The 26,652-nt window shown below is 47.0% G+C and overlaps 1 protein-coding gene across 1 annotated transcript in view; it reads left to right on the top strand.

Annotated features, from left to right (window-relative positions):
* Positions 1–4,964: 4,964 nt before the first annotated feature.
* Positions 4,965–26,652, top strand: part of SACS (sacsin molecular chaperone) — a 305,612-nt gene continuing 283,924 nt past the window's right edge. Inside the window, exon 1 of the mRNA XM_078657096.1 lies at positions 4,965–5,094. Within this exon, the coding sequence (XP_078513222.1) occupies positions 5,072–5,094 (23 nt within the window). The 5' untranslated portion in view covers positions 4,965–5,071. The remainder of the gene's footprint in view (positions 5,095–26,652) is intronic.

Here is a 26,652-nt window from a genome sequence, read left to right as displayed (position 1 = left end):
AGGGCCCAGTGTAATGTAGCAAGCAAAGCAAAGTGTGAGAGAAAGAAGACATATGAGCTAGCAAAATGTGAATAGGGAGGTGAAACTGAAGAAACATAATTAAATAAGTTGGAAAGAACATGAAGACAGAGATGAGTAAGACTATAGTCAAGATAATATATAAATGTTAAAGTAGCATGGATGGAGCAGAGAGGAGAGGAATGGAGAATAAAGGGAGGTTAGGTAAGAGGGAATTGTAAAATATACATAGAAGACAGGATGAGGGTAAAGTAGAAGAGAGAAAAGGGGCAAAGAAAAGAGGACAGGTAAATGGCAATAAGGGTATAAGAACAACTAAGAAGGTAAGGAAAGAGATAAAGATAAGTGAGAGTGTGAGAGAAAGAAAGAGTGGAGTGCATAGGGAGAAGAGAAGAGGAAGGAAAATAAAGCAGAATTGATATAGCGAAGAACGATGTATAGAATGAGGACCGGGGACACATAAAGGAGGGGACCACTCTAATGTTACTTTGAGGTCAGGGAAAAGAGTGGAGAAAAGGTACAAGGTACTAAAGAGATTCCCTCAAGATCTATATACTTTTAATTACCAACATGATTTGCATATTTCACTTTGTTCACACACAACAATAACCTCAGAACTAATGAATAACATTTCTTTAGTATTTTATTTCATCATTCTTTGTTTTTCATTTTCATTTCTTATAAATTCATCATTCTTTGTTTTTCATTTTCATTTCTTATCAAATATGTTTATCTTTTTATATATAGTTTTGTGCAAAATACATATTCCAACAAGTACAAAAACAATGTTATAGTAAATAGCCCCTTGGCTATAAAAACACAACAATATTAATGCAATTACACTCATACACTATCATTCATTCGAACTTTTAACATCCACACACTCCATACAATTGCAGTATCTGAACAAATCTAGATGTCATGTGGCAAAAAAAGGTTTTTTCTGCCTAATTTTAAACCATCAGATGTTAAAGATTGGTTCCACGCGAGGTTGACGCGCGTTTCGGTGGGTTGTCCACCACTTTCCTCAGGACCTATGGAGAAACAAACATTCCTTACACAACCAAAGCCAGGGGATTTTTCATTCCTAATGTATGTGTCAGCTGTCTTCCTTAAAATTCAATTAATGGTACTGGAATTTTCAGCAATCCAGGTTTGCGTCAAGAATTATATTCCTTCTATATTTCTATTTATTGCCACGAAAAGATTTTTTATATTTCCTTTCCTTGCTGAGAGGTGGGTCCCTTCACACTAAAAATGGTGATACGGTATGAGTCACTCTCGTAATTCCTTGTTTTTAAAAAGAGGTATTTTTGGATAGATTTATATCGTAGCATACAGTAATCCCTCTTTCTGTGCAAAGATCGCGATTTTCATGAAAAGTCACTACTGCGACTTGTAAATTTAGACATCTGCGATATCAGTATTGCCCTTTAAATTTTCAAAGTTCAAGACATCTTGAAATTATACGTCTTACTCATACAAATGTTCTGCAAACCCGTGTTGCTGCGTGGCAAAAGGAATGAGGACCTCTATGCATAGATTTTGCTTCGATTAATGCAGCAGATGCAGTGGCACTAGAGGCTTTGAGTGCAAGCAGCCCATTGCATCTCAGATATGGCTATTGTTTAGTACTGACCCAGGTGCTTGCATAATGGACAGTGACACTCTAGCTAGGCCACTACTGTGACCTACGGTTACAAATAGATCTCTTAAATCGGTGTGACCTACAATTACAAGTGGACTCCTAAATTGAGTGCACTAATCCACTTAGGGCCAGATGTATGACCGTAGTAAATTGCGACTCTCAAATTGTACTCGATTGCGAGTCGCAAATTGTGTGTCGCAATATACTATGTACTAAAGTGTCAGAGACACTGATTGCGATTCCCAATGGGGTAGCAAAATGCGAGGCTCATTAATATTAATGAGGCACTTGCATTTTGCGACTCAATTGGAAATGGCTGGTCCTCCCAGGGATGGTGGCCTGCTGGTTTCGGCAGACCACCATGTCTGGGACAGCTTTTAAGGAAAACGGGCTGCATTTAAAAAAAAAAAAAAAAGAAACATTTTTGTTTAATTTTTTAAGGGCATGCAGTGGTCCCTGGGACCTCTGCCTGCCGGTAAAAAATATTTCCTCCCATTTACGATTGCATTACCACCTACTTGAAGTAGGTGGTAATTTGTGAGTGTTTTGAGACCGCAATTGCAGTCGCAAAACATTCATACATGGCACATGAGTCGCTATTAGGAAGGGAACGCCCTTCCTTCCTAATAGCGAGTCACAAAACCTATTTTGCGAGTTGCTAATTGATTAGCGAGTCACAAAATAGGTCTTGTACATTGGCCCAAGGTTTTTAGCGTGCGGAAACGGGTCTGAACCCCGTTTGCGCCCGTTAAAAAACGTTGTACATCTGGCCCTTACATACTAGGATTCAAACCTTTACACAAAGCTCTCTGCAATTGCCACATTATCAAGTCCAGCTCTCTTACAATTCGAATTTTTAAATTTCATGTTATGTACAAATCTCGGTAAAAGGATCATTAATCCAGAGACATATATTTTAATATTCACCCAAGTAATGTAAAGGTGACACACAGGTGTCTGCAGCAGGTGCTGGACAATTTTGCAAAATAGAGACAGCCTGCCTGAAAGTAAGTGTATAAAATGGGTCCATTCTGGATTGTATGGGTATATTCAGGGCCACTGGAATTATCCGATTCTTTGGCGATTATTGCATAATTATATATTTGCCGCATTTGTACTTAGTCCATCGTCTGCTGCATAATCTGCAGATTTTAACAAAAAAGAAATTTGATTTCTAGCTGAAAAGGAGCAAAAGTTACACAAAAAAAGGCAATTCTGGTTCCTGCACACTGAATGGATTTCCGCAAAGGTTGAATGGACACATTTCAGTTGCTTATTGCTGCATTTAGGTGTTAAATTGGTACTAATTAAGGTGAACTATTTTCTCAGACACCGTTATTAGGTTTAAAAATGACACAATAATGAAGTAATACTATCACAAAATGTGCTGCACAATTTTCCTTTTCTTGCTGCATAATTTAGTCAATCCTTGCCGCATCGTTTGGTCCTTCTCTGCTGCATAATTCCAGTGGCCCTTGGTATATTCTATGTTGGAAGGGGTTTTCTCTGCTGGTAGTGTGCCTTTCAGAATATCAAACGTCTTTTCCAAGTACTTAAGTTGTTGTGCGAGCTTCTCCATCAGTAATCATGGCGATTGATTTGAAAAAAACATTTGATACGTTTTACTTGGAAATACCTGTTTGCATTTCTCCATCATATAGGAATTAGAATATCCTGCTATGAATCTCACTTTTGTATTCTAAAAAATTTTCACGGGACTTCATGGTTTTATCTGTCTCTCTCCTCTACTGCTTTGTTCCCCCAGGAGTACTTTCCCGCTCTAGATCTGTCTGCTTTCCTCTCCCCTGTCTACCTTTTCCCCCACTTCCTTCCATTCCTCATATGACGTGTGTCTTGGATATGCTAAGCGATAATATCTTATATTATTAAGTAAGCTCACGTTTTTCTCCTAAGCATATACTGGTAATTGCTACTGTAACTGATGTAACTATGTAACAATGTTCTGAAACAATGGCCTATCTCATGTAAAGAGCTCTGATACCTCCGGGTCTAGCCAGCGCTATATAAAACTTTTCAAATAAATAAATAAATAGTAAGTGTTATCATTACTCAAATTATTGGTAATCATTATATTAACATAGAAACAGTGAAAGGCGTAGAGTGGCGGTCTTGCTGGTTTAAGAATCTGTGACATGCCATCTTGTGGGTGCATTAACACAATGAACTATCTTTCCGGGATTCATAAGCGTGACAGCAGGTTACACATCTCTCTGCTGTAGGGACATTATTCACATGAACTTGTGATCTGCAGGTTACTCATTGATCTGCAGTATTCACATCACCCCCTGCAGCGGTATTGGCAGTACTCCAACCGGTGACCTATGGGTTACCTAATCAGGCCTCCAGTATTGAGCACAAACTGTGCAGTACACGCTCCCTTTTACAGCTGAAACACAAAACTTCTGCATAATCAAACTGCCCAACCCTTCTCTCATTAGTTTTGCTTAAAGTTCTTTTTCTGTTGATCACGTAAGGTGCGTAGACTAGAGAGATATACAGTTAAGCCAGACCTAAAAGTGACCGCAAACGTCCCTGGAAGAGACCAGAGCTTACTACTACTGTTAGTGTACTGTAGAAGCAGATAGTCAGGTACTCGCGTTGGTATAAAGATAAAATTACAAATTCCTAAAAATGTATTTCAATTTCTGGCAAAGGAATACGCAAGGGTGTAAACGGAGACAGCGGGAGAGGGGCTGTGAGCTGAGGGAGAGGGTGAGTGTTCCCAAACCCCTTGCGTAGTGGTGTACAGTTCCGCGCCGGTTATAATTAGAAACATTTTGACATCCATTCAGGAACTGCTGCTAGGTACTGGGAGGAAACTAGTTTCCCATGTCCACTGTGCTCATAATGTCTGTACATTGCACGTATCCGTTTTTCGTTGACTTTTTCCTTTCTTTTTTTCCGACAGAAACACTGACTTGAGGAGTTAGCCAGCCGAGCCGCTGTTTCTCTCGTTTCCAAACACCGCCGGTGAACAGCACTGCGAGCGGACAGACAGCATTGCAAACCAGATCGGCCGCCGCGGAGACACTTAAAAGTAAAACCGAACAGCGAGCGGGGGAAGCCTGGTTTCTGGGTTGAGTACACACGGCCTCTTTAATTCTTTCTTGTGTAAACTGTGCTCGGACGTGAGAACAGGCTCCGTTGACCGCCGGGCATTGCAATCTGACAAAGGGGAGCCCGACGGAGCACAGAGACTGACACTTGTGAAGACAACACGCCTTTCAGAATGAGCTGAGGGGCACAAAGCGTGGATGGTTTTAAATGTGACCGGAAAGGAGCTAACACAACAAGCGAAATGGGGCGGAGCTAAAGAGAATATCAATGATTTCATGTTCTTATTCTGCACTTTCCTAACCGCTGCAAATCAGCAGGAAAAGGAAGATGGAAGCCAAGGATGATGTCAGGTATTGTTCATGCTTTTGCTGCATTCGATGTGTGCAGAGTACAGTAAAGTTGAGTCGGAGGTGGAGCTGTGCAGTGGCTGATAGAATGGTGCCATGTTTGCCTGTATTTTTGTTCACTATCGCTAGGTGGCATCATACTTGCTTTTCTTTTTTTTTTTTTTTTTTTTTTTTTTTTTCTCATTTCAAAATATTTTTATTGAAAATAAATTTTGTACATATCCATAGAAAAAGACATTCTTAATACTTGTACTGGTCTTGCAAGATTGCGGCCTGGCGGGGCCTGAGAGAGGGAAAGGAAGAGAGAGAAAAAAGAGAAGAGAGAAGAGAGGGGGGGGGGGGGGATTACCGTTCCAGGTATGTGTCGAGAGCTTCCCACATATTCTCCTTGGCCGTATGGTTTGCCGCCTTTTGCTTGGCGGTGATGTTATCCGCCCCCCGGAGGAAGGTTACCCAGTTGAACCAGCGCTTAAAAGTGGCTTTGCTGGTGTCCTTCCAGTTGCCCAGAATCGTCTTCACCGCAGCCGTTAGAAGTACATCGACCAGGTCGCGTACTTCTTTGGACTGGAGGTCTGTCGCTAGGAAGGCGGTGGCTGCCCCGGCTAGTCCTCTTTGTGTCTTACTTCCCGTTATTGTGTCTATGACGTTGTAGACCTTGCCCCAGAAAGCTTTGACTTTGGTGCACTCGAATAGCATGTGGGATAGGTCTCCCGTGGCCCTCTGGCAGTTCCAACATGTGCTATTATCACTGGCTCCGACCCTCCCTAGTTTCGCTGGTGTCCAGTGCAGTCTGTGAAGTAGCCAATATTTTGTTTGTGCTAGCTGGGGTGTTATTTTGTTTTTGGACGCTGTCGTCCATAGTTTGGCTCTTTCCACTTCGTTCAGCTGTCTCTGTACGGTCTCCTCCCAGAATGCCAGCGTCTTGTTGTTTAGGGTTGTGGTGCGTGGTGTGATTAGCTTATAGATTTGTGCTGTTTGGTGGCCCGTCTTGTTTAAGTTTTGCGCGTATTGTATGATGGTGGGTGTTTGTTTCGTTAGTCCTGCTCTGGTGACAGCTGCTTTTATTTTGAGGAATTCGTAGAACTCCTTGTTAGGCAAGGAGGTTGTCTGCTGTAGTGCCGTGTAGGTGAGTGGGGTGTACCCTGCCTCTAGTTGCGAGGGTGTAGTGATGCCTCTGCTTCGCCATACCTTGTTATCTAGTGTTTTCCCTTTGTATTTGACTTTGGTGTTGTGCCACAGAGATTCCCATTTGGTGCTTTTGATACTCACAGCCATTTCCCTGTCTACTCTTAGCAGCGCTATCTTTGTGTTGTGAATTATTGCGTTTTTGGCTTCTGGGTGCTTGTGGGCCGTGAGGGCCATGATTGGGTCAGCGCCTCCTAGAATACACCTTTCCAGGTCCAGCCACACCGGCGTATAGCCTGGCGCGGGGGCAATCCAATGCAGACCCTGTTTGGCCAGGGATGCCGTCTGAAAGGCTTTGTAGTTCGTGAGGTTTAGTCCGCCTTGTTCTTTTCTGAGTCTGAGTTTCGCTAGGCTCATTCTTGGTTTTTTACCTCCCCAGAGGAACATGTTGATGCTTTTGTCTAGGCGTTTGTGGAAATCGGGTGTGAGTGTGAGAGGCAGCATGGAGAGCAGGTAGTTTAGCATGGGGGTGACCATCATCTTTATTGTTTCGATCCTACCCCACCAGCTTATGAATTTGGGGCCCCATGTGTCTAGCTTGGACTTAATTTTTTTTAGCATCGCTTCCTCGTTGTGGTCCAGAGTCGTCCTTAAGTCCCTACCGAAGAGGAGGCCTAGGTATTTTAGGGGTTTCGTTTGCCATGCTAGGCCGGATGTGCCCAGGACGGCCTTGGTGGTGTGGCAGTTCATCGGTTTGCACTCGGATTTCTCCCTATTGAGCTTATAGCCTGAGACATGTGCATACTCCTCTATTGTTTGCACGAGTGCCTTAATTGACTGTTCTGGGTTGTTTGTGGTGATCAGAATATCGTCTGCGTATGCCGCTAACTTGAAAGCTTGCCCCTCTATCTGCACCCCCGTGATCCGTGCATTTGACCTGATCATGTGGAGGAGTGGTTCCAGGGCGAGCAGGAATAGACCCGGTGATAGGGGGCAGCCTTGCCTTGTCCCTCTCTCTAGTATGAGTGTGTCTGATGTGGCAGCGTTAACCACCACTCGCGCCCGTGGGTTCTTATACAGGGACATGACCATACCCCTGTACTTTTCGCCTAGTCCAAACTTCATCATGCATTGGTTGAGGAACGGCCATGAGACTCTGTCGAATGCTTTTTCTGCGTCCAATGCGATCATGACCGCCTTTTCCGCGCTGTTGGCCGTGCGGTTGATTAGGTGGCATAGCAATCTGGTGTTATCTTGCGATAGTCTGTTTTCCAGGTAGCCCACCTGAGATTTGTGTATGAGAGCGGGGAGTAGTGCATTTAGTCTGGCAGCCATGACTTTTGCGTAGATTTTGCAGTCCACGTTAATTAGAGAGATTGGCCTGTAGTTCTGAGGGAATTGGGGGTCCTTCCCTTCTTTGGGGATGACAATGATGTTTGCCTCCGCCATTGAGTCTGTCATATTGCCGTTTTCTGCACATGCTCGGAATACTCTGACAAGTGTGTCTTTGAGTAGCGGTTGAAATTGTTTATAGAAGGTGGCTGTGAAGCCATCCGGTCCTGGGGCCTTGTTAGGTTTTAGTGAGTCTATGGCCCTCCCAACCTCCGCTTTGGTTATGTCTTGGTCTAGGGCCTCTCTTTGTTCGTGGCTTATACTGGGCAGGTCCAGGCTCTCTAGCAGGCTTGCCCCGCCATCCGCATCTAGCGATGTGTCCGCTGTGTATAGTTCTTTGTAGAACTTCCTGAATGTTTCGAGGATACGCTTATTCGCTGTGTGTGTTTTGTTGTCTGCGTCTGTTATTGTGGCTATGCAGTGCTGCCTTTGCTTGGCTTTCAGGTAGCCAGCTAAGGCCTTCCCCGCCTTGTTGGCCGAGCATAAATTTATGGATTTGTATTTGTTGATCCACGTGGATGCTCTCTCGCTTAGGATTCTGTTTAGCTCATATTTTTTCTTTGTTAGCGTTGTGAGTGTGTTCCTATCTGTTAGGTTAGCCGTGTGGTTCCTTTCTAACCCCTTGATCTGCTCCTCTAGGTCTTTAATTTTCTTGTTTCTGTTCCTGTTCATGCGTGCCTTGATGTTTATGAGTTTCCCTCTTATTGTTGCTTTAAGTGCATCCCATAGTGTCGCTGCCCCTGTGTCAGCTGTATCGTTAAATTGGAGATATTCTTTGATCGCTTCTTCTATTTCGGTGATGTTGGCAGGGTTTTCGAGGATGTCGCTGTTAAGGCGCCATCTCCTGCTCGGTGCTTCATTATGCTTGCCACTCAGGGAGAGGGATACGTGTGCGTGGTCTGAAATTGTGATGGGTCCTATTTCCGTTGTGTCGGTCAGGTGTGTGTGTGTGTTAGACATGAGTATGTAGTCTATCCTGCTGTATGAGTTGTGCGGGTGCGAGTAGAAAGTGTATTCTCTGGCGCTTGGGTATTGTAGCCGCCATGGGTCTGCTAGTGAGAGTTTGGCGCATAGGTTTTTAAGTATGTTCTGTTCTTGTGAGTCATGACTAGGTCTGTGTGGGTGTCTGTCCGTTGCGTTGTCCATCGCCTGGTTCATGTCTCCTGCCACGATTAGGAGCTCACCCAGGGGGACCTTGCTAAGTTCAGTTTCTAGGTCCTCCCAAAAGTTTTTGTCCCCCGTGTTTGGCCCGTATATATTGGCTATGTGTACCCTCTCATCGCCTCTGTTGATTGATGTGATCAGCCTCCTTCCCATGGTGTCTGTTGTGTTATCGTTGACCTGGAACTTCCCTTTCTTACTGATTAGAGTGATGACCCCTCCCTTTTTGTTGATTGCTGGTGAGCACAGTACTTCGCTTATCCAGCTGGCTTTCAACCTGTTTGCGTCCTCTGCGGACACTCTAGTTTCTTGCAGGACGTATATGTCTGCCTTCAGTTTGTATAGGTAATCTAGTGTTTTCCGTCGTTTGATGGGGTGGTTTAGCCCTTTGACGTTAAGTGACACTATCTTTATGTCTGAGGCTATCTGTGCCTGGCTACTATTGTCGGGAGCCATCATGGTGTGCTGTTTGTGTCGCTGTGCCTACGTGCACTAGTTGAGTGTCTTCCCATTGCTCTATTCTTGCCTAGTGGCAGCCACCACTTATAGGCCCCCCCCCTGGGGTGTTGGATGGGATTGGGTGGTGTGTGTGGGTATGGGAAAGGGGAGAGAGAAGAGAAAGGAAGAAAGAAAGAAAAAATTATACATCCGCCAGGCTCTGATTGTCCATGCCGCAGGGCCTCCCTCCCGACCCCCTCCCCCCCTCCACCCCCCCTCCCCCCTCCCCCCTGTCAACGTACTGTAAACGTGCGACAGCAACGGTTCCCGCCCTCCGCTTCCCCGGTTCCTTAAAAAGACATTAATGTCCCCGCCCCCTTCCTGCCCCCGTGCTGTGCTTTTAGGTAAAGGATATGATTGTCAGATGCTCAGCCCCCTGGTTACCCTTCTGTGCGGTTGTCCATGATTCGCTGCCCATGAATCGCAGATCAGTGTTTCTACACATGTCCAAAATCCCATTGTTGAGGTAGCTCTGTTCTGGTACTTTCCGTCCTTTCCTTGAGGTAGTTCTTGTTTGCATTCCACTTTACATTGTCATTCCCCGCCGTGTCATTTGCCGCCCGCTGCCCCTTTCTCTTCCGTCTCTGAGCCATCTGATGACGCTCTTCTTTTTGCTGTACCTGGCGTGGTTTGTTCCATCTCCTCCAATTCTGGCTTCCTGAGGTATCTGCGCAGCTCTGCTGGGTCGTCGAACATACGTGTGTCCTGCCCGTCTGTTATCCTCATTCTTGCTGGACCGACAAAGCTGAACGTTATCTTAGCTCTCTTCATAGTGTCTCTCAGCGCAAGGAAACCTTTCCGTGCTTCCACTGTGCTCCTTGAGAGGTCTTGGGTAAAAATTATCTTCTTCCCTTTCCAGATGGGTGGTTGCCCTCTTCGGGCAAAAGTGAAGATTGCATCAGTGTGGCTCGACCTAAGGGGTTTGCAGATGATCGTTCTAGGCCCTTTCATGTGCGGTTGTTTTGTGGAAGGGATCCTGTAAGCCTTGTCGATCTCCAAGGCTCTTTCGAAATTTATGCCTGTCAGCTTGGGTATCAGCGTTTCGAGCATTGCTGCACATGAGCCCAAACCTTCTTCCTCATCTTCTGGTATGCCTAGAATCCTTATGTTCCCCCTTCGGTTTTTGTCTTCTTGCTCTGCGAGCCTTTTCTGCAGCTCACTGGAGACTTTGGAGATATAGCAGATGTCTTTGTCCATAATGCCTGACTTGTCTTCTATGACGCTGATCCTTCTTTCTGTCTCCGCTACTCTGCTTGCCGTTTTGTTCTGGTCTGCTCGTATGGCTGTGAGCTCTAGCTGGACATTGTCCATTGAGATCTTTGTGGCCTTTGCTAGGTCGTTGGCTTCCGTTATTTTTTTAACGAGCTGGTCCATCGCAGACTCTGTGCTTTGCAGATTTTTCATTTTGATCGGTGATTCCAGGTCCTTCCTAATTTTTTTATTATCGCTGTTCATTGTCTCCAGGCCTCTTCTTTCTTGGTGTATGGACAGTCTCTCTTTCTTCTGCAGGTTATGTTGTGCTTCCTTAGGTGGGGTGGTTTTGGCAGTCGCAGCCGTGCCCGCTTTAGCCTCGCTGCCAAAAGTGAACCTGCTTGGCCACCTTATAGACCTTGTCCTGGTTTTCCCGGACGCCAGGGCTACCCCTCTGGGTCAGGTGCTGGACCTTGGTTTGGTGACGCGTTCTCACTTCTTCGACAATGCTTGTTTGGCTGTGTCACCCTTGTGTTTCGCTCACTTCACTGTACCCGCCCTGCCCCTGTGGCTGGGTTTGCTCCGTTCTGGGGGTGCGTCGATGTGGTCAGGTGCTGGGTCGCTCTCTCTCTCTTTAGCGCACTGTGGCTGGGAGGCACCGAGGGTAATTGTGTCCAGGTTCTGCCGACCCTGTCGATTGGTTTACCGCCTTGTCTTTTATCACCACTGTGGGGTTGCCTGTTGTCTGTTGTGCTGCCCCTCCTCTCAAAAAAGAAAAAAAAAATGGCCGCCACTGTGGTCGTCTTCTTGTGTGACCTTTGTTTTGCTTTTTGGTGGCTGATGCTCAGCGCATGCGTTTGCATTCGCAGCGAGCCCCCCGATTGTCAGTGGGATGCACTACCTTGCATACTGCCAGTCTGCTCTCCCGATCTCGTGTTGTTGTGTGTTTGCGCTATTATTGGATCGCCCCTCTCAAGATGGCCGCCGCCTTTCTCGCCTTCTTCGCCTCCCCTTCAGGACAGCCACGCTTTGCTCGCTGGCCGCCCCACTGGTATTCCCTGATGGGCCCTTGCCCAACGAGGCCTTTGAGGGGGGGGGTGGCGGTGCTTCCTTTGCTTGGCAGCCGCGTCGCGCTGTGCCTGTCGCCCCTCCCAAGATGGCCGCTACCTTTGTATTCCGGCTCTTTTTCTCTCTTGTCCGCTTCCACGTTTTGCTGGGGCGTGTGCTTTGCCCGGCGCTGCTTCGCCTTGTGCTCCCGGGGGGGGGGGTTGTAGCTCGTTGCTCTTACTGGTGCTCGTGCAAGTACTTTGCTCGTACTGGCGCCTCTTCCCCTCCCAGCACTAGCGCCCCGCTCTTCCGCCTCACTTTCGCTTCGCCGCGCCTCCCTCTCCGAAGGGGCGCTTGTTCCGCTGACACGCCTTGTGCTGGCGCACGGCCGCTTATCTGCTCGGGGGGGGATACCTGCTGAGCTGCTTCTCCACCCCCGTGTTGTGCTTCTAGTTGAGCTCCGGGGTGACGCAAGATGGCCGCCACCGTTCTGCCTTTGCGCTCCTCTGTAACCTCTCAGTGCGCTCGCAGCCTCCTTGCTCTTTTGGCGCCTCCGCTACCTCTCGCTCTCTTGCCGGACCTCCACTTGTGTCCCGTCTTGGGGTTTTTCTCCGTGCTGTGGCGCGTTATTGTCCGTTTTTTTTTTTTTGAATTTTATTGCCCCGCCATCTTGGGCTCTCGCTGCCTGCGCTCCTTCCAAAAAGGCTTTTTAATGCCTTTATCTTCGTGACGCACACTGCTCGCTCCTCAGCTTCGCAGCACCGCACGTTCGCACACGCTACCGTCTGTTCCGTGTGTGGGAAACGAGGGCTATCGCTGGTTGTCTCGCCGTTCTTCTCCCCGGGGTCGCGGAGCTCTCGAACTCAGGCGACTGCCTTCATTGCCATCCAAGCCACGCCCCCATACTTGCTTTTCTTGATAGAAACAATGTACATATCTCCTTTATGAAGTCATACCATGGCATTTGTAAGACAGTAAATTGTTGCTGTCAGTCAGTTTTGCTTATGTGGTGTATGCCTTTTATTATATAGTGAAATAGACATGAGTAAAACATTGTTTACTTCCTTAGATTCTGCTTGGTACAATTACTCTACTTTATACAAAGGGACGTAAGTCTGCTAATAATTGCGAGTGCTCGTCAATGTGATTTTTCACCTTCGTGCTTGTATAAATGAGTCATGAAATATGGTACAAGATTGTCAGTGAGGGGTTCTTGTGACATCATAAACTACAAGGCGTAAGGTTTGTAAATATCACCAGATCCCCGAGATGGCAATATAGAACCATATTACCAGTGGCGGCTAGTGTCATGTGAAAGCGGTGTGGTAGGGAGTAGCAGGTATCAGGGCTCACAGCAACAACTTAAAAGCCTTTCACCCACCCCGTTGAGTGCTAAGAGCAGTAGTGGCTGGTGTACGGGATGAATGGCGGGGCTGGGGGAAGACAATGATGACAGTAAAACAACAAAAAACAAATAAAAAATACTTACCTGCCCAGAGGCGTAACTAGAGGCACATTTCGGGAGGTGGGGTACTAAAAATGTCGGGGGATGATTCTTCCAGCAATATGCAGAGTGGAGATGCAGGGGCTCTAAGAAGGGGTGAAAACATACAACAAAGCCTCGTTAGCAAGTAAATGGCCTTTAAAAGACCTGTGAAGTACTCGGGCGGCTGTATGTGAGCCCAGGAGGCTGTCTCGGCCGGGCTGACACACACAACGGGGGTCTGAAGCCCTTTGAGCCCAATGGGTGTTGCACACCTGTACCTGCCGCATCGCTGTTCTTCTGTTCCTCACCAGCACAGGCTCCTAGAATCCCATGCGGCAATCATGATGCTTGCCTGCCAAGTTTCACGCATCGGGTGTGACACTAACGCATTTCAGTGTGGTGTTCTGCACCACCGCACTGAAATGCACTGTCACGCAATTTTAATCATGCCAGTCTGAAACTGGCTACATGGTGGTGCCCTGGCTCTGCTGCTTCCCACAGACTTGGTTTGCCAGCAGTGCTCTCCCTCAGTAAATTAATAGTTAATTTGACTGCTAAGCTCTGGAGTCAGAGTGCTACAATGTTACACTCTGCCTCCCCTGCTGCGTGGTGGCATTTCATTTCTTGTCGGGGCGGCGCGGCTTTCAGACGCCAGTGACTCGCACTCTCATCAGACCCGGGGGCTTCTGGAGCCTGCCCTCGGCAGGGGTTGATACTAGCACCTGTGGCATCGTGGGGGTCCCCGGGATTGGATGTGACCTTGTGCATCGTCCTGGAGGAGCCAAGAGGAAGTGAGGTAAGGTGTTGGCAGGTCAGAGAAACGGCGGGGGATCCTAGAGTGGCGAGTCCTGTTAGTGGTTCACTACTATACTACCGTGTGCCCAATAAAACCTGTGTTGGACCGGCAGGAGGCGGCCAGCATTGAGGGAGTAACTTGACTAGTCACTCACTGGACTTGAGTATTTCATGGCCGCCGGCCGCTGCGCATCATTAAAGGCGCCATCAACATCATGGTGATGATCGCCGCGGGCGCAAAAGTAGAAGTGCGGGCCGCGGCTACAGTTCAAACAAGCATTTACAATGCAATAGGTCTCGCAGCATTAAAGTTAGAGTTAATGGCATTGTAAATGACAATGCTTTGCATTAATTTTTTTTTAATTTGCAATTGGTATATAAACATTGTTTGTGAATGGTTAGCTGTTGCTTATGCTAAGCAAACTTGGAAGTAATTTAGAGTGCTAGTCTTGCTTGTTATAAGCATGCTGATTTAAAGCGCTCTGATGGTGAAGCTCTGGGGCACCTTGCAGCCAGTGCTCTCTAACATGGCATGGTAGCTGCTGTTTAAGTCTAAAAATGTTCTGATGTAAAACAATGTGCACTAGCAGCTGAATGTCTACACCCACATCCAGCTCCAGGCCAAGTTAACAGGGAATGCAGGTCTGTGCTTTATGTACATCTATCCTGCCCAAAAGATCTCCTGATATTGTAATGGTGCCTGCTACTGCTTAGGGATGCTGCAGTCCTGTCGACAGAAGGAGGCAACAAGAGGGTGGGCCTAAAAGGCCAACCCTGGTAGGAAGGGGCAGCATCCAGTAGTGCCATCCCCGGAGAGTAAAAGGGCAACCCCTGACATAGGTGGGACACGAAAGACAACTACAGGAGAGACAGGAAAGCCATACCTGTCATGGAATAGGGTAAGTGACCTCTGGCAGGGTTCAAGTATACTGCCGGGCAAGGGAGGCACTTGACTTTTCACAGCAGGTGAACATTTGAAGGGATGGGCCCAGCGGGGTGCAGGCACCAGGCAGGGCTCGCTCCAAGCCTCACCGGAAACACAATAAAAAGCTTCTCTTTACTTTGGTGACGCTTCAAGTTACCGGTTTATTAAAAGTGTATCACTGCAGCTGTCTGCTGGATATGGAAGCATAAAAGGCCATAAAGTATTTCTGAGCACGTTGGAAAGCAAGAGGTCATTCCGAAGAAATGCGTTGGGACCAAGGCTCGCTGATGTCGGTCTAGTTGGAATGGATACATTTATTTTTAGTTTATTTCTTTAAAAAGTATTAGATGGCGCTAGCTTGCAGTGTAAGTGTGCAGCAGAACATTTTCGGCCTAAATATTCGTATTGCCCTTTCACAAGTGCAGGGAAGAATGTGTAGTTTGTGAGTTTTACTTTTCACAGGTTCCAGTGGGTACAAGGAGGCTGATGAATGGCGATGTCGCGTTTGTGTGGCGCGGGCCACAATTGAACACATTCTTGTAATGTGCAAAATTCGGTGCCATAGCGAGCTGGCCAATAGCAAATGGTTTATCAGCTGTCGGCCTTATAATACATTTAGCAGGCAACCGGAAGCCCCCAAACCAGCATCCATACCTTTCAGCCTCCTAGGGAAACACCTGATGCCCGGTATGGCCTTGCCTGGTGATCAGAGAGTGCAGGCTAGAGTTGGAGGCAGTGGAAAAATTGGCATTTGTTAAGGGAGAACTCTGGCGGTCCTGGTAGGATTTAAAATAGCCACCCTCTCAGATGTCGCTCAAGATTGATTTGCAAATATTGTCCCATCCTTGAATGCTCCAAGGCGCACTGCCAATGCCAGCTACCTGGACACCCACCCAGCATCACTTGCCTAACCAATCCGTCCACAGCAGGGTGACTCGCTAGATGCATAGATTGGCACTGGAGTGTGGGGGCTGTGAGAGTCTGGGGAAGGAGGAGTGTGGTGGCTGTGAGTTTCTGGGGAAGGAGAAGTGTGACTGCACAGATTGGCACTGGAGTGTGGGGGGCTGTGAGTGTCTGGGGAAGGAGAAGCGTTACTGCACAGTATGAGACTGGAGGGTAGGCAGCCTGGGAGTGCCTGGGGAAGGAGTAGCATGACTGCACAAAATCAGACTGTAGGGTGGGGGGGATGTGAGTGGTTGGGGATAGAGCAGTATGATGTCACAATACGAGACTGGAGATTACAGGGCCAGGGAGTAAGAGGATGCAATACAAGAGTTGAATGAGAATTTAGAAGTGAAATGGCACAGCATGAGACTGGAGGATGAGGGGTCTGTGAGTGCCTGGGGACGGAGGTGTGTGACTGCACCGGTATTAGACTGGAGGGTGGGGGGGCGTGTGAGTACCTGTGGATGGAGGGGTGTGATGGCACAGCATGAGACTGGAGGATGAGGGGTCTGTGAGTGCCTGGGGACGGAGGTGTGTGACTGCACCGGTATTAGACTGGAGGGTGGGGGGGCGTGTGAGTACCTGTGGATGGAGGGGTGTGATGGCACAGCATGAGACTGGAGGTTGGGGGACTGGGAGTGTCCAGTGTTGGAGGGAATGATGACACTGTATGAGAATGGAGAGTTGGGGCCTGAAAGTATCTTAGGATAGAGGCGTGGGGTGGCACAGTGTGGGGAGCTTTAGCGCCTGCAAGGATGGTGAAGTACGAAGTCACAGTAAGAGTCTGGAGGGTCAGGGGCCAGGGAGTTTCTGAGGAAGGTGGGTGTGACGTCGTAGTGCCATATTGGAGGGTGAGATGCTTGGGCACCTCCAGAGACGGCGGAGCGTGATGCACAACATGAGTCTTGAGGGTGAAGACCTGGGAGTGTCCTGGGATGGAAGAGTGCAATGGTACAGTATGTTCATGGGGGGTGCGTGGGGGGAGGGGCGTGGGAGTGTCTTTGAGTGGAGGGGTGTAATGTTGCAGTACAAGCCTGGAGGGGGAGAGTATTGGGCGCCCATAGGGATGGAGGAGTGTGCTGTCACAGCATGAGCCTGGAGGGTGAGGGGCTGCATAAATAATCACCTGTCCAATGCTGGTTTGTCTTGAAGCCTGCACGTTGAAAAGAAGTGTATCCTTTTGATTGGCGATTTTAATGCATTCCATAAAGAAACAAAGAATTTAGCTAAATGCAAGTTAACGTGCAAACCAATTTGGGACAACTTTAAGTTCCCTCTCGCTTACTCCCAAACGTTGACACGTATGGCCGAGCTCTAATGACCACTGTTTGCGGTGTGAGCACAGCCCCGCAACTGAGGAGCAGGGAGAACGAAGACTAGCATTCGGAGCAGTGGCAGCAAAAGGATGTATGCAGCCTACCCCTGCTGAGCACCTTCTCATATAACTGTACGTGTGCAAGGGGACAGTATAGTACATGGCGGGACGACGCATAAAAAGATACCGAAAGGCGACGGCACACTCTCCTGTGCAATGCCCCATTCCCTAGGAAATACCAGTGAAGCCATTAAACTGCTGGAAACTCCCCAGAGAAAGTATTTTCACCAGGGCAGATATGCACTGCACAGGAAGTGTTGGATGCGGCCACAGGACACTACGCACCACTGACACAGAGTTATACAGGTCGGGTGGCTTTGGTCTGCGGAAGGTTAATCCCCAGCATCGGTCCCTGTTGCTTGTTTCACACTGTTCTACCTGCTGCTTCAGGACGCCGATCGCCAAAGTGGTCGGTGAAGAGAGAGGAGCCAGTTAATGTAGAAGGGACGCACGCAGCAGCTCGGCATGCTGTGAAAGCCAGCATCACTCCGCAAGAAAAGACAGATGGCAGAGAAGTGCAATAGACAAGAAAGGGTGGAGGGGGCAGGGGAGGAGGGGGCAGGGGAGGAGGGGTCCGGGGAGGAGGGAAGGGCCAGAGGGACTTGATGGGAGTGGTGGGGGGGAGGGGGAGGGTATAGAGAGGGAGAGGAGGAGAGACAGGACAGGGGGAAGCAGCAGAACACGTAACACGGCTGGCAGGGGAGGGGGCGGAGAGGGGAGAGGTGCGACACGGCAGTAGGAGGAGGAGGGGGGAGGAGAGTAGGGGAGGCACGGCCTAGCGGCAGGCAGGCAGGGGAGGAGAGGAGGAGGGGGGAGGAGAGTAGGGGAGGCACGGCCTAGCGGCCGTGCAATCAAGTAGTGAGGGGGCGGAGCTGGGGGAGGCTGTGAGAGAGAGTAGGCAAGGCAGGCGGCTGGGGGCATGTGCACGCGCTTTTAAGCTCAATGCACATGCGCATTGAGCTTAAAAGTCACGGGCACTGCAAGGAATCGCCACGATTCCTTGCAAGTTAGATAAAGTCTGGATGAGCCCCTATAGTCTCGCTTGCTCGCTGCGCATGCGCATCGACAGGCGAGACCTAAAAACGTATGGCAGGCTGCATGCAATGGCAGCGCTGCTCGCAGCATGATAAAGGTGTACACAAATGGTTATTATTTCAAAAAGGCAACCGACCCGACCAGCGGCTCAGCTAAGACCCCTAGCACAGACCGGGGCAGCCATTGGAGTTCCTGAGCCACACCATCATGCCCAGGCCCGTGTTTGCTGCTGCGGGAAGTCATTAGGCAAAGTGCGGCCCGTATGAAGAATCGTGTCGCAGTTATTAAGTTGTGCCTCGTGATGTATGGCTCTGTGCTGCAAATTGTTTTATTATTGGCGTGCTGCCGTGCTGCTGGTCGACTTGGGATTGGACCGCGCTGGCTGCAGTGCTGGACTAGTACTGGGTTAAGTGGTGTCTGCAGCCTCTGTTGATGCTGCGTGAGTCCGGACGCTGCAGTCGAGTTTGGGGCCTGCAGACTCTAATGATGAGCTGGTCGATGGTACCGTGCCTCGCCCTGAGAGACTGCTACTGATGTTACTGTCTTGGGTAATGTAATTGCTATTATATTTCATTTATAATGCGCCATGAACATACCTGCTGAAAGACGGGGTTTACAACGTACCTAATTCACTCCTCACAACCACCAATCAGAGGCAGCCTTTCAAACGAAAACGTGTATTCTTCAGGTGGGAGGCTAAATTGCTCTATGATAATTTGGGAATTTGCTATCGAAAATCATTCAGAGTGGAAAGGATTCGAATTGTGGCTGATGCCTGTGTTGCCAGGGCAGAGCTATGGCTTCTTGCATAATGGGTGTAATTGTTTTTGGTGCGGCGTGATTTCAGACATAACTACTGAACTCTTAAGTGTGCGTAGTCTAATTTAAGTCAGTATTGAAAGCTAAAATACACAATCTATCTAAATAGCCTCTTGCACGGTTTTATTTTGTATGGGTTTGAATCCAGCAGGGAGTTAAGGGAAAGCCATAAATCTTGAATGGAAACTGCAGGCCGTGGAAAGCAGGGAGACCCATTGCATTATCTTTATGGAAGACAGAGTGTACCTTCACTGAGCAGAACTGGTTTCAGATTTCATCTGGCCAGCTCTGATCTTTCTATAACACACTGCAGGTGCAGAGCGAAATGCTCCTGCCAGTGCAGAGGGTGCAACAAAGAAGGTGTACTTTGACATCACCGAACTGTATTTTATGTAGATAGCTCAGCGGGTTAATGCTTTTGCCACAGAGATCCTTTAGTTACTTGTGGTTCAGCCGCACAAGCTGAGCTGAGTAAGGGTGCTGTGTTTAGACATAACTTATGGGTGTAAAAGCTCCTGCTGGAGAGTTACTTGTCTAGTAGAAGTTTTGACTCACCAAAAAGTAGCGCAGAGGGTTACAATGCATTTTGCAAAGATCAGTCTGCACCAGTTTCAAGATCTTACAGTTTATCGTTGCTCAAATGGGTGTCATTTCTAAAATGTATATGTTTCCCCCTTCTTCATTGCGTGATTTTGCCCACGAGAAAGTGTCACTCATAGTTGTTGAAATGTCACTCATGATTACACTGAAATTGTGAAAATGTCACACATAGCAATCTGAAACCGTGGCAGCTATGATGATGCTGCTCTCATGCTGCATGAGAGCAGGGTCAGGATTGGCCTGAGCGCCCTTGATTTGTGCTCCCTTTGAGACTGGGAGCCTGTGCCTGCTGGATCCAACTTGGCAACACAGCTCGAGTTGGATACAGCTTCAGTGTGCATGTTGGTATGGCCGTCCTGAGACAGCCAGCCACACCCACATGTGCACTGACAACAGTGTCCACCACTCCCCCACGAAAGCCGCGTCCCCAAGACTCGCCCGGGAGAGAGAAAAATTGATAATAACCTGGTTTATTATCATTTTTTTTTTGCAGCTGCTGGTGGTGAGGCGACACTTCTCCGTCATAGCGAAGGAGCCGCCGCTGACTAGGAGTGTTCTTTCACTGACAGAGAAAGGGTAGAACCCTTGAACATGCATTAGACCACTTAGGATCGAAACATCACTTCAATAATAATAATCGTTTATTTAACACATCACTCACCGTATTGTTTAATGGCACTTGCATAATATGTGACAATATTAAACCGACGCAAGGGTATTTGTTGAGCACACTCTCCTATGTGGCAAGAAAGCTCTATGTGCTCATGCACCAGCTCACCAGTCTGTGTGTGAGTAGACTCAGACAGTGCAAGGTTTGGAACCAGTGAAAGCACGCAGTCTTTGAACCACATGCTCAGGGCGAAAGCACAATATATTTTTTGTTTGGTTATAGTAGAATATATTTATCCCTTAACCCCTCACATGCTGGTGACGAACCCCAGCCGTCACGCTCCGCGGTGCTCGTTTGCGGATGACGGCTGGGGTTCGTCACGGCCCCGCCCTGTTCGTTTGTTTACCGCACAGCGGCGAAAACGGGCCAGCAGCGAAGGGGTTAAAGACTGGCCAGACGTTCCAGAAGTAGTATTGTGCTTTGTGTCAGCATAGCTCTCTGCATTTGTATTTCAACTCTCAGAGCTAGTTAATCATCTGTGTGTTTTTTGAAACATGGGCATTTTGTAGAAGGGTATATTTGGGGAATGAACAAAATAAAAACAAAAGTACTTACATCTCAATTGCAGGGAAGACCCCAGAGTCGCTGGACCACCCTGCGGTTGGTGTCTTCAAGGAAGGTACTCCACTGTTCAAACCATGGAGCCTGTCTCGGAATTGAAGGGCCAGAGAACCCTAACAAATCTTGGAGCTGCTCTCATGCTGTTTTCAGCATGGGCGTAGCGCCATGATTGGTCGGAGCAGGCTGATATAGTGCTCCATTTCAGATGAGGAGCCGGTGCCTGCAGTCTGCCCGGATGTTTTACGGCTGGTATTGGTGCAAGCTGAAGTGCGGATGTGGGGCTGGTCGTTGCAAGACAGCAGGCAAATTCAACACGTGCACTTTAGGCTCTAGGTAAGTCATTCTGGCTGCCAATCAGTAGCAGGAATGTCCCCGCCCTTGAGCCTGAGACACAGCTTACTTCACAAAAATGGTCATGTAGATTGAACATTTTATTTAAAATATGTTTTGCTGCAGCTGCTATGCTCGCAGCAGGCGGGGCGATGCTCCCCTGCCCTAAAAGAGGAACCGCTGCTGCATATAACACATGGTAAATCTTTAAGTATTTTTGATATTACATGTTTATTTTGAGGTAGTTAAAACTGCTGTTTGTGCATCGAACAGTGGGCATTGTTTGTGTTTACCTTATTTAAGATTTGGTCACGTTTCATGAATATTTTGTTGATAAAATATGGTAATTAGTGAGGGTCTGGGGATGTAAGCAGCTCTACGATTGCAGTGAAAATAAATGAGCCAAATAGCACATGCAATTTAGGACAAGTGTACTCATAAACAGACTTTCACTCATTTATTAATACGGTGCAAACGTCAAATTGGTTACCTGCTGCTACCAACCACAATAATTGAAGGGTTTATTGTACTTGTTTCTCTCACCAGAAACATAACATGTATTGCTTTGTTTCCCCGCTACGCCTATGAGTTTCCCTTGCATTTAAGAAAAAAAACTTGTGGCCTGTGCGCATAGTAAACATGTAAAATCAAATATTGGGTTTTATATACATCATAACAAAATGATAGATGGAATGCTGGTCTTCCTTTTTGGAGAGAACGTGGCAATCGAAGCTGGAGTGTTTGTTTTAAGGCAGGCCTAGACATGATTTGCATGAGGCAGGATTCTTTCTTCAGTGGCACAGTGAAAAAAATGAGCAAAAAAAGATGGTCCAGAATGCGTCTCAGAATAATTAGCAACAACTGAGAATAATTTAAGAGCACCATCCTCCACGATTTCATATACATATGTTATTGCAGTCCCTCATACCAATACATTACATACACACCTTTATAAACTTCTAGCTGAGATATTTTAGTAGTAGGATATTTAGAGCTCGATATTCTGGTACTGAAATTAATTTGTGAATGAATGAATGAATTTGTACTTGTAAAGCGCACTGCTGCCCCAGCAACGGGCCATCCTGGCGCTGTACTCATACCGCTGTGGAACCCTTCTTGGCTTTTCCCTGTGAAATGTCCACTTCTGGGCACCCCCAAGGTGAAGCCAGGCATCCCAGTGCTGTTGGGGCCGTTTTGGAGATTAAGCAAGCTATTGCCCAAAGTTGCAGAGTGGGACCCATGATTAGAATAGGCACCGAGGCGAGAATTATCAGGTCCGGGGAAATTGAGCCCAAGACCCACCGAGGCGGGAATTGAACCCTGGTCCCTGGCCAGACCTCTGCATCAGGGTCTGCCACTCTAACCATTGAGCCACACTTCTCCACATGTCTAACAGTGGACCACACATTTCTGCTGGAATTAGGCATCGCCTCGCTTTCCGTCAGATATTTGAGAGGCTTCCCTCTTAAATTACTTGTGGCTAGTAGCGAGATCCTAAAGTTGGCTCTGTCTTGCTTCAGCTTTCTGTGTGAGTGTGATATAGGGTCTCTATGTGGAATATTTTGGACAAACTTCACTGCATCATTGTACATTTAGTGCAACATAGAAATGATCTTTATTGCTCATATCCATCTATATATTAATCTAGAGCAACTTCTAGAGCAGTAGTTTCACACATTTTGTCTTTTTTCTGGTTTGCAAATCAATATTTTCAAATGTACAATACCACATGTATGCGGACAACACCCAACTATACCTTAAAATCGTCTCCCCTGAGGATATCCGTCTACTCAACACAACTCTGCCAAAAAAAACTGGTTAACCAGAAACCACGTTAAACTCAACTCGCTCAAAACCGAATTTCTCTTAATTGCCCCACCAAAAAGATCCCTTGACATCGAAGATTGGATGAAAATCTTAACAGTCTTCAACTGACTTCCACAAGATCACTAGGCATTACACTTGAGAAGAAGGTCAACATGCAAGAACACATCAGCTCAGCTACCAGAGGTGCACATTTTCAAATGAGCATTCTAAGAAAAATAAAACCCTTCATCCCCTTCGACGAACTTAAATCAGCAGTGCAAGCACTAGTTATCCCCAGATTAGACTATGGGAGTGCTACTCTATGTGGTTTGCCGAGATCCAGGTTGGCTCCACTAAGGGCATCCCTTAACACTGCTACAATGCTCATCACCAGATCGAAAAGGTACAGCCTCATCACTCCAGATTTGAAGGCACTAAACTGGCTCCCTTATGAGGCAAGGATTAAGATGAAAATTGCTTGCATGACCCACAAAGCCCTACACTTCAATACACCGAAGTATCTAGCTGACAAACTTTAACTGTCCAGTGGTGACAGATCATCTAGAAGCACAAGCCCCTTACTGTTGAAACCTCAAAAATTTCGAAAAAGGAAAACCTACAACCGAGCCTTCTCCAGATTGGCCCCTAGAATCTGGAACTCCTTGCCCCCTGAAATCAGACTTATCCCTTCAATCACTTCATTCAAAATAGAAGTCAAACTGCTTTTAATGAACACATCTCAACCCTGAACCCACAAACTCATTCTCTGGATACTGATCTGTTCTCAAACCATGGCTTGCAAGCCATCTGAGTACTGGTTTATAAACCACTGTCCCACTTCTGATTGCAACGGACATTGTCGGCGTTTATGTTTCTTGGTTATCTATTTTCTACTAATTGAACTATCTGTAAAGTGCTCAGATACACTTCTAGGGTCAAGTTTGCGCTATATAAAACGTTACAAATAAAAATAAAGGTATGATCTTTTGCAATAATTCAGATGGTATTGAGATATGGATACATTAACATTAGCCTGTTCATCCATGGAAAATCTACAAGTCAAGAATGACCGCATGCCCCAATAAGGACTGGTGCACATTGGAATTCTTATATAGTAATCTACTGCACACAATTATAAGGGGCCCGTGTTCCCACACCCAGATTTTCTTGGGTGCAGGATCACCAGTACCCATTTTACCAGTTTAAAAAAATGTGGCCGGTAAAATCACGTAGGAAAAGGGCTGCATTGCATCCTGGACCCTTTTCCTGGCCCTCCGCTGATTATCAACTAAACCACAGCATGTAATGCTCCTCCCTGCATGGCACAAATTCTCCTGCCCATCTCTCCATCACCACTCCCCTCACCACCTGCACACAGGCCTTACAGACATTTACCACCTGCTCAAAGAAGGTGGTATATGTCTGCATTAAATTGCTCAAAATTGGGAATACCAGGTGGAATGTTATCCAGTAATTGGTTCACACATTTATTTACCATTCCTAGGGATCTAATTCATAATTGAAGGGATTATATGCAAGGATTCCAGTTGGTATCATTAATTCTGCTTGCCCGGCGGCATTTGTACACACAATTCTTTCAAACTCGTAATCAGGGCCCAAGTGTTTTTACCTTTCACCTTGACCTTCATTTTGATGGAAATATATATGTGTGAGTGTATATATGTGTATAACAGCTTAAAAAACCCTAGAGGTTAGTTACAAAAAACAAAGTTTACAGAGACCGTATAGTTAGGTTCGGATTTTACATACACAAAACTATAGAAATTCAGCAGTTATAGTAAGAATTATCTCAAGTAACTATAACTCGTGCCCTAAGGTAACTATAACTCACACCCCTCCCATGCACAGTTTTCTCATCAATCATTTTAAAGCAACTGTTGCAGTGGTAATATCAATGATGTCAATTGTGATGTAATATGTGGGGTAATTAGCAGTGCATGGCGAGGGCGCAAGTTATAGGGCAAAGCAGGCAGGGTGCAAAAGGTAGACAGTGTGGTGCCTGTGACTGTCCGTCACTTATGGAGTTTTTCTGCCTCAATCATATGAATCTGCTTAGTGAAAGCCTCACTCTATCATCTTGCATACCAGGCATGGAATACTGACGGCAGTCTGCAGAGCCCGCTCTGCCTCCTGCTTCATTAGACAATCACCAGACATGTCACTGCCTGTCAGACCTATCATATTGTTTAATGCTCTGTAAATAGCATGATTTCTTGAATAACATACTGCTGATGTCCCCCTTGCAATGATAGCCTGTTAGACCCCGCTCATGGTAACGTATTACATTTTACAAACAGAGAGAGGGGGCAAGAAGTCAGCCCTCTGCAGCCATCTTAAGTTTGAGGCAAATATGAATCCCTTTTACTAGCAATACAGAGTTTTTGCCTTAATGAGCATTCAAGTGGAAGAGGAGTCTTATGAGTCCCCATAGTGAGAGGTGCTCCCATTTTTGCTTCAATGCATGACATGTATCTTCCATGGCAGTCTGCGGAACCTGTATTACCTTTAGAATTTTGTCACATGTTAACATGCCATTGATTGCATACAAGGCTTATTAGTGCTAGAAAATATAAAATACGTGTTTTGGACATTTAAAGATTCTTGTGATATTTTAACCACATCGCTGCTGATGATATTCTTCTCCTGTGCTGGACAGCAATAAAAACGGGTGTGGTCATGACGAGCTCAGCTCGTCATGAGCACCTGAGAGGTATATGCCATGACGAGCTGAGCTCGTCATGAGCACCGAAGGGGTTAAAGTATCATCTGGTAAGTGATTCTCGCCATATTTCTTTAGATGTCCCTATTCCAATCTTGGTTCAATCTAATCCCGGGCTCAGGCCCATTGCACCTCTTCCGTTGAATATTGCGTTTTGCCCAGCTCTGAGCGCTGTCTGCAGTGACCTGGTGTCACTGCAGTGATTCCGGCGTAGTGCCGCATGAAGTTACACTAAGTTGAATACCCACAACTACATTGCTAATACATAAGAGTTGTTCCCGTTCACCTGTAGCACTTTGAATCAGGAATGTGCGTAATGTGGATTTTTCAAATGCATAGTAGTGGCTTTTGGAAACAGTACAAGGTCTCATTAGAAGCTGGCCAGAATTCATGGCGGGGCAGGTAACAAGGTTAGAGGCCCTGTGGGAAATTACAAGAGACATGGATACAAGATCCATGAAAACACCACATATGTTGTGTTTGCCCTGGGGATGTCAACTTCTGAGAGCAGCTGAAATCTCGAGGTGGAACAGTAGGGGAGAATGAGGAATTACAAGAGGAACTGGACCTAGAGAAACTGATTCCCTTGGCAATTCCTCACTACATACACACAGTTTAATGTACCTGGGGCCGTGTTACATAAAGTTCCCAGGGGACTCAACGGCCATTTGCGCCGCTTTGCATGCCCCCGGAGCATTTTGGTATTACAGAAGGGGCCGCAGACGCTTGTGCGGTCCCTTCTGTAATACCAATAACGCTGGCGCACGTAAAGCGCCAGTGCTATCTTCAAGGGGGCTTTCCCTCATTTGCATGGGGGCATGCCCCATGCAAATGAGGAAATCTCTGTGTCTCTGTGCTCGTGCTGTTTTACCAACACGTGCGCAGAAGCAAAGAAGCCCTCAGTGCGCCTCCTGAGAGCATCCTTCTGCAGGGGGTTAAGGGTGTCCTATGGACCCCCAGACATTCCCTTGCAGACAGGTGCAGTCACGGGCTGCACTCTCCTGCAAAGGGATCTCTATTCCCATTTAAAAATGCAGGCGGGTTGCTGCCAGCACAGTGA

Source organism: Lissotriton helveticus, chromosome 8 (assembly GCF_964261635.1).
Source record: "Lissotriton helveticus chromosome 8, aLisHel1.1, whole genome shotgun sequence".
In the NCBI taxonomy this organism is placed as follows: Eukaryota; Metazoa; Chordata; class Amphibia; order Caudata; family Salamandridae; genus Lissotriton; species Lissotriton helveticus.
The sequence above is the reverse complement of the archived record's forward strand: the minus strand, read 5'-3'. Positions and strand labels throughout refer to the sequence as shown.